The sequence below is a fragment of the Bactrocera neohumeralis genome, chromosome 6 (assembly GCF_024586455.1).
Source record: "Bactrocera neohumeralis isolate Rockhampton chromosome 6, APGP_CSIRO_Bneo_wtdbg2-racon-allhic-juicebox.fasta_v2, whole genome shotgun sequence".
NCBI lineage: Eukaryota > Metazoa > Arthropoda > Insecta > Diptera > Tephritidae > Bactrocera > Bactrocera neohumeralis.
In genome coordinates, this window is record NC_065923.1 from 76,823,238 (window position 1) to 76,842,254 (window position 19,017).

Consider the following 19,017-nt stretch of genomic DNA (forward strand, 5'->3'; position numbering starts at 1 on the left):
TTTATCAGTGCACAGAACTACAGATCGGATGAGATAACTTCGTGAGAACTCTAGATGGAGAGGAATGTAAGCAAATGTACTGTATAACTTAGTAATCGCCATCGCCAATTATTTCAAGTATTTGAGGTTATAGAGTGGAGCTCTCATTCAAACTAAAATATCATTTTTTACTTATGTAAATTAAAAGCAGAATATTATATTTTTCACACATGAAATAACTCATTGTCCATCAATAATGTTTTGTCCAGTTATTTATTAATATATTCGTTAATTTCGTCACAGTAGAACTCGATTTCAAGGTATTCTACAGCATTACGCACTTTTTAGTTATTATATATAATATATTATATTATATTAATAAATTCTTAATTTAGTTCTCAACATTTTATTTCCAGCAAAGAACAATGTTTTCATTAAGTTTACAAATACATGCGTACATACACATACACATGTGGTATGTGGTGCATGCTTATACAAATACTCTTACGTACATACAATACATATATTTATTTATTAATTCATTGAGAAATGCAGTTTAACTAAAATTAAAACAAATTTACGTTTCACAAAAAAAAAAGAATATTTTCGAAAAGCAAATTCAGGCGGATTAAAAACCAATATTATATTAAAACTAGCTGGTAATAAATTATTATATGTTTACATATATATATTTTTGGTTCTTAACGCTTGCTTTTAAATAGTTTTTTAATTATTTTTACTTATTTGCTTTTTTTTTATTTGTTTACTTTTTTTTATTCGTTTGGTTTTTTATTTTTTTATTATTTTTAACATGTATTTAGTGGCTTAATACTATGAGTGGGAGCTGCCAGCTTCAGGTTCATTTTTATATTAAATAAATTTGGTCTTTATTAAAGAGAAAACAAATAAATTTATCAATGCGAGCTTAAAGTGCAAATTTGCAAATTAGAAAAATCACTAGCATTCTCAAAATTAATATATGTATATACGAGTATATATAACAACATTAGAAAAAGTAAGGTTAAATAAAAAATTATTTTAGCACAACATTGCATTTGAAGTGGTGCTTTTTTATGCATTAGTAAAATATTTCAATATATTTTCGTGTTATAACTTCTAATGGATACTGGTCATAGGCTTATTTATTTATTAAATTAAATAAATGTTCTTATTTTTTATTTTTATTTGCAATTAGAAGGCAGTTAAAATTTTTATACCCTTAATTTCCTACAACTTTTTTAAAAATTAGTTCCATCTTTCAATATTTTTTCACTTTACAACTCTCGTAATATTGCAGTTTTATTCGTTTACAAAAAAAAAAATTGTTTTGCATGTCCCGTGCACCGCGCAAGCAATTGCATTTTTTTTTTGTTTTAGTTTATTGTGTCTGTGTTTCAGCATTGTGTTGCAGTGCACGGGACAAATAGCTGTTCCAAACAGCTATGTGGAAATGTTTGGTTATCATTTTTACAAAGTGAAATTTGGCTAAGCGCAACATGACGGCCACTCGCACAATTTCACAATCCACATTATCATCACAGGCAAGCGGCAAACAATGAATTTCATTTGTTCTAATGTAAATGGAATTCATGCGCAATAGTTTTTTTTTACTTTTTTGTTTTCTGTTTATATATATATAATTTTTGTTATAATTAGTTTTAATTAGGTTATTCGATTTTTTCTTTATGTTTGTAGTTTTCAATATATATTTACTCTGCTTACGAATTTAATTTAAGCTTAAAAGCCTTAAAATGTACCGTAGCAACGCGCTAAATGTTTATGGCGTGGCCACGGCTTTAATAACACACTTCGGTATTCAATCAAACAACGGAATCTTTGCGTATCCTAGAAAGGCAAAAAATAAATATTGTTAATTTTTGCATAAAATCAAGTAAAACTAAACTTACCACATATAGTTTTCAGTCTGTGGTGCTCTCATCACACCTACGCCACCACCTAAGCGACGATAATTCATACAACCACATAAACGCCATTGATTGGTTTCTGGATCGTAAACTTCAATTGTTTTTAAGTAGGCCGAGCCATCAAAACCGCCAACGGCATATAGCTGCCCATTTACCACGGCCAAGCCAACCTAATAATTAATAAATATATTGTAGTGGAATGTTTCATATTAATCTATGCATATAAGAAAGCAACTGTGAGGAGCCGAAATTAACGTTTTTTATTGTTTTACATTGCTTTAGTCACCGAATTGCACTTACACCGCTGCGACGCGAAGTCATTGCCACAATGGGGCTCCAGGTATTTGTATGCGGGTTATAGCGTTCAGCTGATGATAATTCCATGCAATCATCACGTCCACCGACAGCGTATATGTAGTTATTGAAGACGGCGCAGCCCAAATGCTTGCGACGTGTGGACATTGGGTTAACAGCGCACCACTTATTTTGTCTAAATAAAATAAAAATAAAATATTTTTATTATATGGGAATATTTGTTATAGGTACCAATAATATTTATTATATTACATTTCTTATGAGCTCACCTTGGATCATAGCGCTCGACCGTGTTTAGTGGACATTGGCCATCAGAGCCGCCAATGGCGTAAAGATAACCACCCAAAACGGCTACGGCCACGCCTAAACGGCGAGTTGTCATAGGTGCGACCTTGTATTTCGAAATAAAAATTATTTAATATATCATCATATAAAAATTTAAATTTAAAGCAATTCACACGCACCTTTGACCATTTGTTCTCTTTAGGATCGTAGCGTTCAACATGATTCAGACACTGTACGCCATCCTGCCCGCCGACGGCATACAAAAATCCGTCCAAGACGGCCACGCCAACACTAGTGCGACAGGAGGTGGTTGGCGCGACATCACAAGACCATTGATTGGTTTGCGGGTCATAACGTTCGATGCTATTCAAATAGCTTTGTCCATCATGTCCACCAACGGCATAGAGTAGATCATTGAGTACGGCAACACCGACGCCACAACGTCGCTTACTCATCGGTGCAACCATTTTCCAATCGTTTGTTTGCGGATCAAAACGTTCTACGGAGGCAATGGCGTCACCTGAACACCAACCGCCAACAGCAAATAATACTTCACCACGACGTGTGGGTTTACGTGGGCGTGTGCGTGGACCTTGCATTAGTGGACGTTCTTGTGGTAATAATAAATAGTTCTTGGCTTCATCAACGAGATCACGGCATGCTTCATCTGAACGCACCAACAAATCAGAGCCAACAGTACCAACGAGGAATTTTGGTGACAACAGCGGTAAACGTACATGTTGCAAAACCTGAATATAATATTTTAATAATAATGAATTTGTTTTGAAAGCAAAAGTATATAATAAGCCAACCTGTGCCAAATGTTGACGACGATCGGCCACATTGTATTTCAGCCAAGACATAACAGCGTTGAAAACCTGCTCTTCAGAACGTACATTTAACTCATCACTGCAAATAATATCCACAAGTTGTCCGACTGGTAGCAATAGAAATTCCTCGCTTTCCATAACATCTTGGAAGTTGTGTTGTGTAAATTTGTCGGCAATGCGCAACAACTCCCGGCATGAGTGTGTATCGGCAAAAGCGCGTATGCCTAAACAATTTGTCGGATCCAATTGTCGCTTTAGGAATTCGCAACAAATATCTTGTATTTCAACAAGTTGTAGTAGACATGCTGCTGGTAATAAAGTTTGCACGTTAGACTCCTCGACAATGATGTGTGCAGTGTAGCAAAAGTCGATAAGCAACTCCATGGCATTTTCATCTATATCTCGTATAGTTACTTCGGTTTGTCGTGATTCCTCCAATTCACCGGTGAACATGGCGCGAAAATATGGACTGCACGCGGAAAGTATTACGCGATGTGCGAAAATTTTACGACCACCAACATTGAGTACAACATCACAAAGTTCCCGATGGCGTCGCAGCATATTCAACTCAGATAATGTAACCTTGGGGTGTTTCTCCGAGGTGTGCGATAGACGTGCCGGAGACGGTGGACGATCGATGGCACCAGTTGAAGTGCCAGCGCTGCCAGCCGCTCCTGCCAGCATTGGATCGCCCATCCTGTTCGCCGCTAAACGCAGCGGGGCAGAAGCCCAACCCCACACCGCGTCTATCTGTAATACAATATTATTGTTACTTATAATCGTATTTATGTTGAACTATTGTTACTACTTATAATAGTATTTATGTTAAAAATAAACCAACATTTTTCTATATATTTACATAAAGTACATTTTATTTTTAATGCATGCGGCTGGTATGTAACCTATTTTTATACGTCTCAACTCCAAAAATATCACAAATATGTCTTAGTGTAAAGAACTAAAACAAAAAGTATTGCTTCGCCCACCAATCCAATTTGAGTGTTTATGCCCACAACAGCTGTCAACAGCTTCGCCCTACCACACAACAGACCAAAATCAACAAATGAAGTATCTATGCCACTGCCATCGTTTAACGAAAAGCTTTGCCTACTTTTTCTGAGCTAATTAACAATTACTACCTAACTAAAATGCATATGTATAACAATTGTTGTATTTTTTTACCTTAGCGTTTTTGTCTACGGCAAGCCCAAAACACCACGACCAACTCCAAGTGGCAATTCTCGAAAAGGCAATTTTCGCTGTTATCTCAGTGGCTCTGTTGCATTGAAAATTGTAATTTGTAAAATTTTAGAAACGCGACAAATATAAAATATACGTCGAATTTTATTTTTTCGCACACTACTTTTGCCCTCGGTCAAATAATCGACCGACCTTCCTTCCAAAATATTCGTCTGCTTGATTGCTGCCGCCCTAAGCTGGTGCCACACCGTTCTGCTGCTGCTGCTATTTTTCTTTCGTTTTGTCTTGTCTTTCGTAGGTTTTTGCAAGGCAAAATTTTACAAACGTCACTACAGCGCACTGTCTTGCGAAAAATTTCGCCTAATAACGTATATTTATTATATTTAAGTTCATCTTTACGTTTATTATATAAAAATGTTAGTTTCCTCAATTATTTTCACAATAAATTGAGAAAATCGTCACTTTTTCTCGATTCACCTCACTGCACAACACCAACACACATCCGACTTATAGTGCTGCCAACTGCGGATATTATCTACTAAGGCGGACATGGTTGCGCAAAAGTCAATTTTGCAAACAATTATTGTTTGAACTATTACTTGATTATGAAATATTAGCTGTAAAAGAAAAAAATCTATGTTCAATAAAATACTAAAATTTCTCGAAACACTAATATTTGAGATTAGTTTTTTATAAATTATCATAAAAAATAGTTTCAAATATGTCAGCTTTTTCCAGTGTTTGGTAAACGGAGATATAACAAAATTATTCTGTAAAAATACAGGGTTTCCCCAAGTCCTACAAAAATTATTTATGACAACCAATAAATAAATATTATGGGTTCATGCATTACATTAACTTAAATGTTTTCAAATCATTTATAACTAAACTGTATAATTATATACAATTAATGTAATTGCCTTCAGAACAAAGTCTGTATTCACAATTTGTATATAAACACTATAAAGTTGGCAACGCGGTTGGAGTGACAGTTCACGAAAGGCTCCAGACGGTCGGCGAGAGTTGAGGAAATAAAAATCTTTCACTACAGTATATTTATGCGAGTATTGGAAATAGTGATAATTTATTGAACTTCAATCCATTTAATTATATACATAACTCATATATTGTTGACTAGTGAAAGTATAATTTAATTGTTTGAAACAATGCAAAGTGTTTTGAACACTGTGAAAGGAACAGCCCTTAATGTGGCAGAGTATCTTACTCCAGTTTTAAAGGTGTGTGATTTAGTTGAATACCTAATTACATATTAAAATTGAACAATAATAACAATTTACAGGAATCTAAATTTCGAGAGACAGGTGTTTTGACGCCGGAAGAATTCGTAGCCGCTGGAGATCACTTGGTGCATCATTGTCCAACTTGGCAGTGGGCTGCCGGTGATGAATCGAAAACAAAAACATATTTACCTAAAGGTTTTGTTTATATAAATAATAAATCGCGCAGTGGTTCAAATATTGTATATTGTTTTGTAGACAAACAATTTTTGATTACTCGAAATGTGCCTTGCTATAGGCGTTGTAGACAAATGGAATACGTGGGTGAGGAGACTGTAGTTGAAGAGGAAGGTGGTGACGGTGGCTGGGTAGAAACGCATCAACTAAACGAAGACGGCACAGCAGAACTCGAAGAAAAAGTGTGTGAATTGACATTCGATGAAAATAAAGTATGTGTACAACAGTTTTAACTACATCCATGATAATAGCAAGTCTTTTTATAATTTTAGGATGAAATGCGTACTCCAGATGAAGACAAAGGTGCGAATGGCGCCGCACTTATTGATAACGATAGCGATGACGAAGAAGATGACGAGGCAATAGATATGGATGAATTTGAAGAAAGTGGTATGCTGCAATTGGTAGATCCCTCTGTGGCCACTACAACACGTAAATTAGATACGGAAGTCGGAATAAAAAAATCAAATTCTGATGAAGCAGCTACTGGAGGTGCTGACGCAACCGATTCAGTGTTGCATACACGCACCTATGACTTGCATATTACTTATGATAAATATTATCAAACACCAAGACTTTGGGTGGTCGGTTATGATGAGGTTAGTTATATTATTTTATATTAAAAATGTATATTATTTATTAAGAAAAATATTTATTTACGTTCTTGACACAGAATCGAAAACCTTTAACTGTCGAACAAATGTACGAGGATGTTTCGCAAGATCATGCTAAGAAGACTGTAACAATGGACAGCCATCCGCATTTGCCAGGACCCAATATGGCTAGCGTGCACCCATGTCGTCACGCTGACATTATGAAAAAGATTATACAAACTGTTGAAGAAGGTGGCGGTGAGCTGGGCGTACATATGTACTTGATTATTTTTTTGAAATTCGTGCAAACTGTTATACCGACCATCGAATACGATTTTACTCAAAACTTTAATATGTCTTAAACCATTTATTTATAGTGCTGAAACAAGGCTTTTGATCACTACATAGGCAATTTTAAAGTTAATTATAAGATTTAAACTTGGAAAGCTGCTAAAATTGCTTATGCCTTAGAAATAAATTTTTTGTATATGATTTATTAAACCACTTTAAAATATATATGTTTTTGCAAGAAAATCCGCACATCATATATAGTTTGAAAATAAAGTATAGGATTATAAGAAATATAGCTTAAATCTTGAAATGCACGAGAAATGGCAAAAACAATAATGACTTTCATTTCAAGCGATGACGGAATGGGGCATAGGTTAAAATGTCCATAGCTTAAGTTGAATGAATAGGAACTTCTTTGTGCAAGAGCAATTTTCCCCGCCTTGTAGAGTACTCAATGAAAATTTTTCCCGATGAATACCAAGAAAAAATCTGCTGTCTAAAATCTTGCGGGCCGAGTTTCAATCAAAGCTTCCAAAGGAGTTTGCGGTTTAAAAGACTGGCGCTTAGACTCAGCTGTGCAATGATGCATCCATGTTTTACGTCTTGTTATAAATCAGCTATAGGCAGTTTTTCCCTGCCATAAACAAAAATTGCAGCCTTGAGAATCATTGGATTCGTCGCGATCCTTTGTTCATATCAATGACTTTTGAGTTGTATTTAATTGTTATCATCAAATTAAATCACATACTTGTATATGGTTGAATATTTTTTGTGTATAAATTTCTTTAAGAGAAATATAAATTAAATAATATCAATATAAACAAAAAAGTGATGAATTCATAACTTGTTGACTCCTTTTAAAAACTTTATCTCTCTGAGACAATATATTGGTTGGCAACGCTTGTATTTTGACATTCCTGCAGCTAGTCAATACGGAATTTTTGTTAATTTTATATTTTGTGCCGCCATTCTTATTCTATTTGAAATTTATTTGATATCGAAATTATGAAAAATATTAAGAAAGCGAGTTGTAACAATCAAAGTATAAAACGATTTTTGTCGCCACAGCCTTCAAACATTCCTTGTAAAAGGCAATGTAAGCAAATGGATATGGAAAATAAATGCAATACTCAAAAAGGCAGGGACATCTGCATCTTTTCAGGCAACCCAATTAAACAACCAGATGAAATGGAAAAGAGAAAAAATAATTTGAAGTTAAAGTAAGTATTTAGCTAGAAATGAGTTTACAATAATAAACACATACTTTTTCAGTACTAACAATAATGCAGAGGATAAGTTCGACTGGAACAGTTTTGTGCGAGATCCTGGCGAATTACAAGAGAGCCGATATCCAGTAACCCTCAACACTTTCAAAAGTATGACCCATTCTTTGAGCATCGTCAATTGCATACTCGAGGATATCAAAATTGCAACAAGTCTCGACTTTATAAACGATGATCTGATGAAAGAGCGTGTTTTAAAAAACTTCTTTATTCAATTCTATGAAAATCCACAAATTCGCAATATATATAAGCTGGAAACAAAACCATGTCCAACATTTTTAAAAAAGAAAATAATGCAGATACCAACATTAGAAATTATTGAAATCAAAGGTAATTGTAAAAAGCGTATCTGCTTAAAATACTAAATGTGTATATAATTCGTTTCCAGATAGTACTACTAATGCTGCTACAGTAGCAACTGCAAATATTGCCCCTCTTGAGGCCATTAGCAAAACAACAGAATTGAGGGTACCTGCAGAACAATCACTCAAAACCGCTCCAGATCCAGTAAGCAAACCAGCAGAGCTAGAGCGAGTTGAAGCACAATCATCCAAGTCGCAAAAAAACGAAATACCGTCACAACAGTAAGTCAAATGCATCGTTTTTTGGGTTTTTGTATTTAAATATTATTATAATACTTTAGGACCAATGAAAAGTCTAACACACTATACTTATCGAAAAATATGTTGCTTATGGATGAATCATTTTTACGCCGACATGTGAGTCGTAACACTCAACAAATTGAAAAACTAGATATTATTTTAGAGCGAATATATGCTGAATTGTTGCCACGAAAAAAGTCGGCACAAACTAAAGAAGTAAAGTCAAAGCCTACAAAAGTGCACGAAATATCAAATGAAGTCTGCATCGACATTAGCAATAGTCTTGTAGAGGCATCAGCTGTAATAGCTAAGGGACAGCGTATAGAGCAAGCTAAGCAATTGTTTCTTACAGAGTACACAAAGGTCTGGTTTTTGTGGTTTATTAATATGGATTTTATATAATTTATTAATTTTAATTTATTTACTACAGAAAAATACGTTAGCATATGCTTTGCGTTTTCATAACGGTCTTAAGCGGCGTATAATATCGGCAATACTCGAAATGTCTATTGATGAATTCAAAAAATATACAAAAATTCATGATGTACCAGAAATGTATGATGATCCCAAATTACTGCACGATTGTTACAATTATGCGATCAAAGCGCCTCAAATTTGGCCTGCCAATCTATATATGCAGTTGTGTGATATATTTGAATACCTCCAAACAAAAGGTGTTAGTGTTGACCATTTAGAAGATATTTCACCAATGCTGCTGCATTTGGACTGAACTAGCTGTGATAACGAATTTTGATGACATTGTGCAATGGGATTTTTACCGTTGTAAAGGTGAAAAATTTCAACAATTCACGCAATTGGATGTGTATCGGAAAACATTTTATGAGAAATGTTGGATGCACAACACTTGGTTGCGAGAAGTGCCGAAGCTGCATGTGGAGACGCAAAAAGAGTTAACAACGGGAATGGAAGTTGTTGAGAATGATAATGTAAGCGAAGTAGCAGCTGTTAATGAGGCACCGACTAATGTAAATCTTGTAAATACAACAGAGCAGACAGAAACCGCTACAAAAGATGAGTGTACAAATGAAATGAACGTAGATTGCGCTAAGCAAAACGGAGAAGCAAACAGCAATAATACTGTAGCTACTAACAATATAGCGAATGCCGCGCACGCGCAAGATGCTGGTGCTGGTCACTTAGCGGAGACTAATGAACCAATATTGTCACATAATCCTAACGCAGCAAGTTCAGTTGAACAAGCAATAACTCTGAAAGAAAAAGAAAATACTTTACCTGAAGCAACTGTAAATTTACAGACAACAACAACAGCAGTGGTGGAAGTAATTACAAACTCAAAAGAAAATGCTGTGACAAGTAATCTAGAAGCAGAGGCTCAACAACGCATACAGGCAGCGCAGAAATTGTACTTTTATGAAGTTGAGAAAGTAGGCGATTTGTAAAAATTAACAAAATATAAATATTTCTAATAAAAAATACACTTTTTTCTTGCAGTCATATACTCTACCATATCTACTACGCCTTCATAACGGTTTGAAGCGACGCATACTGCACGCCATTCTGAATATGACCTACACAGAATTCAAACAATACACACACATACACGAGGCAGCAGAAATTTACGAAAATAACGAGCTTTTACAGCATTGCTACGACTTTGTGGTTCGAAAGCCGCAAGTATGGCCCGTTAATCTCTATATGCGTTTGGTGGATCTTTATAAATTTCTGAAAATCAAAGGCCTCACACTGACAGCAGCTGACCTAGCTCATGTCTCACCGAAACTTTTACATTGGCACGATCTAATTGAGACCACTAATTACGATTACCTACTATTTTGGGACTATTACCGGCGTAGTGGTAAAAAAATGCCTAAAAATAAAACTCGTCTGAATACATATCGGCAAAAGTTTTATGAAAAATGTTGGCTTTATGACAGTTGGATATGGCATACACCGAAAATATGCGACAATGTACTCACCGATGACTTTGTGGCCGTTGTAGTAGCAGAAGATAAGGTGAATGCCAACTTTGAAATAGCAGTTATGACACATGCACTGGAAGAGCGGGATGAGGAAACGACAGAAACAGAAACTGTAGAAGGAAACAAGACAACGACAGAAGGCGAAGAGATAACTGACAACAACACGATAAACGCAACAATTGAATCATCGCCTGTGCAACCGATTGCGAATGAAAATGTGGTGCCGCACAAGAATGTCACAGGAAGCGTTAGTACCGTTGATGCGGAAATACAAACATCACGTAAGTTTATCTCATACAGCACTCGCCTTCCTTATATTTCTACACTGAACAAGATATCTAAGGTTTGTCATGAAGTTTGTAACACCCAGAAGAAAACGTCGGAGACCCTATTGAAATATATACAATATAAAAGAGATCAGCGAGACGAGCTTAGTCTATTTAACCGTGGCTGTATCCCTGCATTTCTGTCTGTCTGTATATACGCGAACTATTCTCTCTGTGTTTGAGATATCGATCTGGAATTCTGCTGTCATACAAACTGACGAATCAAAATCAAGTTTTTGTATGGACCCTGGGAAACCCGCCAACAAAGTTGAGTCCTATCGTCCGATAACTCTCCTCTCCCTAGTAGTGAAGACGCCAACAAAGCGGAGTCCTATCGTCCGATAACTCTCCTCTCTCCAGTAGTGAAGACACTTGAGCCCTTGATACTCCCAACCTTCTCGCGCCACTAGAGTCCAGCAAATCGCCAGCATGGCTTCCGAAAAGAGCACAGCACCACCACAGCACTTAGCGTCATAAACGTCCAGATAGTTCATGGCCTTAAGCAAATCCACCTTGCGAGAGGACGATCCTGGTAGCGTTGGATTTGTCAAAAGCCTTTGACACAGTCAACCACACATCGCTACTTGACGACATCGAAAAATCTACGCTCTCTCCAGTTCTAAAGAGGTGGACTATAAACTGCCTGAGCGGTCGACAATCATCCGTACTGTTTTGAGGTACAAACTGTAAATTGAGAGGAATTAAACAGGGGGTTCCGCAGGGTGTTGTTCTCTCCCCGTTGTTGTTTAACTTTTACAACTAGAAACTCAATCAACCACCAGAACGAATTTCCATCACTTCTCTCCAAGCAGTTTCTGCTGGGAGCCACCTGCTTGTAGCGGAACCGTCGACATAAAACAATACCCCGACCAAACTTCGGACGCAACAAACTTCAGACATGAATTGACCGCCATTTACAATGGAGCCATTAACACCTTCACCGACTCCCTCTCAGTGAATGGCGTACTTGGAGTCAATCCACTACCCATTGCAAACGAGGAGCTGGAGTTGCCGCTAGAATCGAGAGCGACCCTTGCGCAGGTTCGTTCTGGCTACTGTAGCACGTTAAACTCCTACTTATCCAGAATCCAGAATCCAGAATCGACTTATCTTATCCTTACCATCCTAACGAGGACTAGGTGACCGTTACAACAACAACAACTTATCCAAATCAAGTCCTTGTATGGAAAACTTTTTATTTTTCGAGGTCACTTCATGAAATATGGCATATATTGTTGTTCAGGGCACCTCTACAATCTAAGAACAAATTTTTCAAATTGAACCACATAAAAATTGATCAATCAAAATCTAGTTATTGTATGGAAACTTTTTTACTTAGAAGGGGGATTATAGTTTCAGTTCAACCTAAGTGAACGCTTTTTCTTGTTTATTACTAATAATGCTAAATTTTGTCAATAGAACATCTATTACACGCCGCATGTGCCAACTCGTCAACAGTTTCGTGCGAGAAAGAAGTACCAGCCCAAAATCGTAAGTTGATAAATCCTTAAATTTCTTATAACAAGTTTTCTTTAGCTTGTCTTATCGTTTTAGCCAACCCAGTGATGTTGCTTTGCAAAGCTATTAAAAAGGAGAAGCTCTCACCACTCGATAAATTGCAATTTAATCTAACAAACGATGAGGAGAATTACGAATGTGTGCCAGTACCGGATGATATAGTCGATCTTGAAGGATCAATATTAACAAACGAATCACAGGAAGAGTTATTGCTGCCTCTTTCGAATTCTGAAAGTTTGGGGACACATGACAACAAGTTGTTGTTGTCACTTGATTCTACAGAAGGTAAAGTTGCAGAGCATACTGCACAATGCACAGAGAATATGGATAGTGAAAGCATAATGGAACAACAGCCAAGTCTCGAAATGAATAATGAGCAAACGCAATTGATGCCCGAGTGCATAGTGGAAATGGAAGTTGAAGTTCAATCAACAACAACAACACAGCAACCACTACCTGGCCCAGTATTAGAAAGTAACGAAACGCCTCTAGAGCAGCCACAATTTGAAACGCAAACAAAAACGCATTCAGCATCCCAAACAGGGGAAACTTGCTCGCTACAAGAACAACAGCAGCAAGAAGCGCATATTGTTGTACAACAAGCGTTAACAGGCGAGCAAGTCCACGTTCCCGGGTTTATTTCACGCGAAGTGAAGGAAGAGCTGCTGCAAGAAGCACAACAACCAACCGATTATTGCACTGAACAACACAAACAAAAACAACAAATGACGAAGCAACTAAAAAGTACAGGAACAGAAGTTGCCACAGCACTAACAAGAATTATGGAGGCACATAAGTTGGCGCAGCAACAAAAGAAACAACATAATATCAAAACTAATGCGCAGACGACAGTGGAAACCCAAGCTAAACAGCAACAAGAACCAACTGTTACAAAACCCGCAACGATGGAAAAGCAACAACATTCACAACAACTACAACCTTCACAGCAACAACGACATTCACAACGACTACAGAAACATTTACAATCACAGCAACAACCATTACAAAAACAACAATCACAACACCAACAGCCGACAACAGCAACGGAACGTCAGCAAGAGCAAAAACAGCAGCAACAAGCTTTTACTGTTAAAATACCACTACCAAAATCACAGCAACAACGTAAAAAGCAACAACCGCAAATATCAGCCCTAAAACAGGCAAAGGAAAAGGGGCCAGCGGCAATAGTGCAACAGACCGTACACCAACAACGAGAAACTGTGTCAAAAGCGCCACAAACAATACAACAACAAGAAACTGTAACAAAGCCGCAGATAATACAACAACAACACAATGCCTCTACAACAATCGCCGAAGGTAACAACACACAAAAAAGGCAAAAATCCACACAGCCTCAACAAAAACAACAAACATCAAATGAACAGCGGGCAACTCGACAACAAACATCGATACAACAACAACAACAATCGCTACCAACCGTAGTTATACCAATGTCAATGCTACAACAAAAAAAAGAATTTGCAGATGAAGACCAGGCGCCACAAACGCAACAACAACAAATAAGAAAATCGCCGAGAACACAAACATCCCAAATTATCGCAAAACTAAAGGTTCCACACACTAAAAAACAGTTAGAGCCACAGCAATTAGCCAAGCCGAGTCAAGCACTCCACACAAAAATTCATGTACAGCAAGAATTGCAGGAACAAGATGATCTGGATATTGAAAAGCAAATGGAAGAGTTGCACCAAGAACAGCAATTATTGCCTCTGAATGCTGCAAAAGCAAGCGCTGCGCAAATTCCACCAGAGCTGCAACAGTCGCCACAACAACTAACTCAGACCGCGCTACCCAGCCTTTTAGTACAACAACAACAAGCAATAAATAACCACAACGAAAATGAACTAGCTGAAAATCCACAAATGATTGAGTCAATGAAACAAAATCAGCCAATGCAACAACAAACAATAGTAGAAACTCTCAATGCCAGCAAACCGACAGGACTCGAGTTCCTGTCACAACAATTGCAGCAACAATTCTCTCAACCACAATTAATACTACAACGCACAAGCACTCAGATAAACGAGCAGGTAATGTTGCGGTCTACTGGCACGCTGTCACAGGACTCACCAATCAATCTGCCCCCATTTGTGCAACTGGCCAATAAACAAACCACCAACACAACAAAAAAGAAAACTGTTGCAACGAAAACAAAGACAACAACACGCAAAGCCGCAAAGCTAAGCGATTATGTGCCACAACTCACGCACGTTTTCCAACCGCTACCTGTTGCTTTGAATACCAAGAAAGCACCTACACTTGAACCGACAACCACCGTCGACCTGCCACAGTCCAACACAAACGTTGCAACAACAAGTCACCAGCAATTAACACCGACCGGAGAAGAGCAATTTATTACCGCCAGCAATATAAGCTTATCACCACCAACTGCAAATGCCATGCTATTGACGTTGCCAGCAACACTGAACGCGACAAGCACCAGTGCGTCCAATGCATCGTATGTGTACACGCTGAGTGGCGATAGCAGCTTGTTCAATAGTTCGGAACTCTTGAAGGTGCTGGAAAGTTATCAACTTCAACGTAGTCAACAACAACAACAGCTAACGCAGTCGGAGCTAACGTTGCAACAACAACCACTAACGCAGTCAGAGCAATCGTTGCAACAACAAGTGCAGCAGGAGCTACAATTTGAACCCATCTATAATCAGCTGCAAGTAACGCAGCAACAACAATCACATTATCAGGCAGCTATACAAATGTCACAACCATTGGCGTTTGTAGAGAGCGTGAAACAACAAGAGGAGCAGGAACAACAACAAGATGAGGAACAACAACAACAACGGGAACAACAACAACAACCGCAACAAGAAAAACAACTGCAACAACTGTTGCTACAACAACAACAACCACAATCACAAATACCACTGTTGCTACAACAACAGCAGCAACAGGAACAACAACAACTAATACTACAACAACTTTTACAACAACAACAATTAAACCCACAACAACCTAACCAAACAGCCATACAAATACAACAACCTCTGTTGTTGTTGGATCACGCGGAGCAGCAACAGCAGTTACAACAACAACAATCATATCAGCTATTATTACAACAACCACAACAGCACCAACAAACGCAACCAATTGTATATCAGCTAGTGGATGTCAACCAGGTAAACAATAATGCACAAAACAAGGATTCTGATGCTGCTGCGTCAAAAAACCAAATGCACCCTAGTACCATGTAAAATACGCCACCACTTAATGTACGCTTGTAATGTCACGCATAATGAATAAGAACAAGCATACATATGTATATTAAACATAAACATTCCCTATGTACATAGACACATTTATGTACAACAAAAAACAAACCAGTGCTGTTGCTTACACTGCTCTTCTTCTTACGTAGGCGCCGCACACCGCCGCCACCCTTGCCGGTGAACAAGTTCAACAGTATTTGCAGTTATCACAAACACCATATTTCACACAACGTGATGTACAAGAAGAGTCTGCCATACAAACGCAACAATCCACCACACTCGATACCGTTAACGTGCCCGCACACTTACCGCCTACGAGCACAAGCGAAATGTTGCAGGTAAATATTTGGTTCGAACACAATTATGCCATGGCACCACTATCACCCGCACTACACTTAACATCATTGCCTTCACCGAAAGGTGTCTGTCGCATGCGTTCCCGTCCGTTGCCTAAACCATTCTTCTACCGACGCTTAGAGAAAATAGACTACTTTCGCGAGTTGACGGCGCTCAATATTGCCGAATATCAGCTGCAGTGCACCAGTTTGGGCAAATCATATTTGCAAGCGCAGATTCGAACCACACACCTGCGTACGGTAGTGAGTGGCGATATATTGGCGGCGTTGTTGCCACGCTGTGCGCCAGATTTGCTGAAACACTTGCAATTGGTGCTGCAATATCTTGGCGAATTTCACTTTAATACCTGGGAACAGCGTCAGCAACGAAAAGTAATTTCGAAATGCTCACAACGCACGCTGCACACCCTGTGCGCGCATATACTGTTATTATTTTTTCAATACTCATCGCCTTTCCAAGGTAAATGTTTGGATATGGCAACAGGCTGGTGGCAATTTGAGCAGCGTGACTGCTTGGGAGTTGGAACAGCGCGTGCGTCCACTGAAGGAACGGTTAATATGTTTGAGGATTTGAGTTTGGCTATTGAACCGTGTATACTAGCGGAGATGGCAGCGCTTAAGCGCAATTTATGACAGTTACAAGGCAATTTTGCGTTGTGTAGCAGTTTAAAATTGCACCAAATTATGTTAGGTTTTCTTTTTTGGAAATTTTAACATTAATATTAAGTTTATTTTGTTGTATAATGCTAAAGGTCACATAGGTATATATGTATAACACACATATTTCCCACTCAATAGTCTGGTAGACAGTAATATTTTCAATACTCAATATACATACAATACAACATACATATGTACGTATATAGTAAATATCTATAGCTGTTAAATAATTAAGTTGTTATTTTTCAAAACAAAATGTTACTATTACTTCAACAGCCAAAAACAGTTTTTCAAAACATTTTTTAAACCATTTATTCAAAACAATATTTTTCAAAAGATTTCTCAACCCATTTTTTCAAAACAGTTTTTTCAAAACAGTTTTTTCAAAACAGTTTTTTCAAAACAGTTTTTTCAAAACAGTTTTTTCAAAACAGTTTTTTCAAAACAGTTTTTTCAAAACAGTTTTTTCAAAACAGTTTTTTCAAAACAGTTTTTTCAAAACAGTTTTTTCAAAACAGTTTTTTCAAAACAGTTTTTTCAAAACAGTTTTTTCAAAACAGTTTTTTCAAAACAGTTTTTTCAAAACAGTTTTTTCAAAACAGTTTTTTCAAAACAGTTTTTTCAAAACAGTTTTTTCAAAACAGTTTTTTCAAAACAGTTTTTTCAAAACAGTTTTTTCAAAACAGTTTTTTCAAAACAGTTTGTTGAAGTAATAAAAAAACTTTCTCGTTTGAATATCAGTATTTAAAACTAAAAAAAAAAAATATTTATAAAAATATATTATACTAATTAGCTGTTAAAAATATAAATTTTATGCTATTTGTTATAATTTATGAATAATAGGTTAAATTAGTATATTATATGCTATTATTATCATTATTTTTTAATTTTAATAAAATTTGAAAATTAAGAAAAGTTAGTTGCATGACGGTCCAATAATTATTAAGTTTACGAACATACGAACATTTTGGAAAAGTCGCGATTTATTTCTTAACATAGTCTCGTTTCAACTCGATAAGCTTGTTAAAGCGATGTTCCAACATCTTTAGAACGTCCGAAAAATATGTCGTCTGGAGCTCCGTAAACCTAGACTAGTATTTGACTTAAATTTCTGCGGCGATGTGACTAAGAAGAATAAGGAGGAAGGGGTGGCAGATCATAGCCTAATGGTCTAAGGTATGAGCCGGTTTTTTCTATTCTAGATAAGGTAGCCGTTTTTTTAATTTTCTTCCTTAAATTGGCATAATAGTGAGCTGTGGCCATTTTTCTCTTCTACAGATAGTCGAAGAAAATAACTTTTAGTTAATCCCATCACCTCTCGGGTCGATAAGACAGTCTGCTGTCCTCTGCCACTAACTTTTCTGCTACCCGCCACATTAAATTTAAGGTCTTATTAATTCATTGCGTAGGTAAAATTGACAGCTTTGGGCATTGTCGCATCCGGAAACACAAGTATTTGTCACAATAATGGTATACGCCTAACCTAGTTCACAAGTAGTCGCTGGCTGGGTATTCTATTAAATAGTAAACCTCGAATCCTTTTTGTCTTAAGTCTTACCAATCTTATCTCGGATTTCCTGACGTCAAACAATTTGGGTTCAAGTCTAAAATGCTTAAAAGAGAGTGTTATAGATAGTATATAGTACAGTCTATACGCTATTTTTGAAGTGTAAAAAATGGAGTTGATATCCCCATGGTATCATCTGAAGGTGATCTGAGGATGTCCGTCAAAGCTGTTTTGGCATATTTCTCTAATGAAAAGAGAATTTACTCAAATCTCATTTTCAAAAATAACAATTTTATTAAGTGGAGAATATATAATGCATTTTTTATATGGATGTGGGATCACTGATACAATTGAGAACATGGTCCAAAGGATAAACTGATGTAAAAACGAAGTTAACTCGAAAAGATCGAAGTTCAAAACAGCAGAAAAAATATATTTGTTTCATAAGTGGTCTCTGGTAGTGGAAATAGTAAAAAAGTACTTGTAGAAAGGTGGTCCCAGTTAGTGAAACTTTCGGTTTCGGCATATCTCTCTTTACAAAAGATCATACGACTGACATGTAGGGTATTAAGTAACGCAAAGGTATTCGTGTAACCAAATTAGCCGATCGCGTGCCAGAAGTTGTTAACCCAAAATCGTGGACTGTGGCAGAGCGCGAGAGCG

At 37.0% G+C, this 19,017-nt stretch overlaps 3 protein-coding genes across 3 annotated transcripts; 2 read left to right on the plus strand and 1 right to left on the minus strand.

Annotated features, from left to right (window-relative positions):
* Positions 1–233: 233 nt before the first annotated feature.
* Positions 234–5,058, minus strand: LOC126761397 (kelch-like protein diablo). The gene is made up of 7 exons (XM_050477515.1): positions 4,517–5,058; positions 3,317–4,084; positions 2,684–3,253; positions 2,489–2,610; positions 2,205–2,394; positions 1,887–2,074; positions 234–1,824 (listed from the first exon to the last, which is right to left on the minus strand). Exons 2-7 carry the CDS (start codon positions 4,028–4,030, stop codon positions 1,800–1,802), a joined length of 1,809 nt encoding a protein of 602 aa, XP_050333472.1. The 5' UTR covers positions 4,031–4,084; positions 4,517–5,058; the 3' UTR covers positions 234–1,799.
* A 464-nt stretch (positions 5,059–5,522) lies between these two features.
* On the plus strand, positions 5,523–7,229 carry LOC126762041 (ubiquitin-like-conjugating enzyme ATG3). The gene is made up of 5 exons (XM_050478520.1): positions 5,523–5,772; positions 5,835–5,970; positions 6,031–6,221; positions 6,282–6,608; positions 6,683–7,229. Exons 1-5 carry the CDS (start codon positions 5,701–5,703, stop codon positions 6,962–6,964), a joined length of 1,008 nt encoding a protein of 335 aa, XP_050334477.1. The 5' UTR covers positions 5,523–5,700; the 3' UTR covers positions 6,965–7,229.
* Positions 7,230–7,864: 635 nt separating this feature from the next.
* LOC126763254 (uncharacterized) lies at positions 7,865–16,057 on the plus strand. Its single transcript, XM_050480560.1, is given in 9 exon segments — positions 7,865–8,113; positions 8,166–8,506; positions 8,565–8,760; positions 8,820–9,141; positions 9,209–9,499; positions 9,501–10,184; positions 10,252–11,020; positions 12,485–12,556; positions 12,620–16,057. Coding segments are annotated over 9 exon segments (6,087 nt in total). The 5' UTR covers positions 7,865–7,898; the 3' UTR covers positions 15,817–16,057.
* The last annotated feature ends 2,960 nt before the right edge of the window (positions 16,058–19,017 follow it).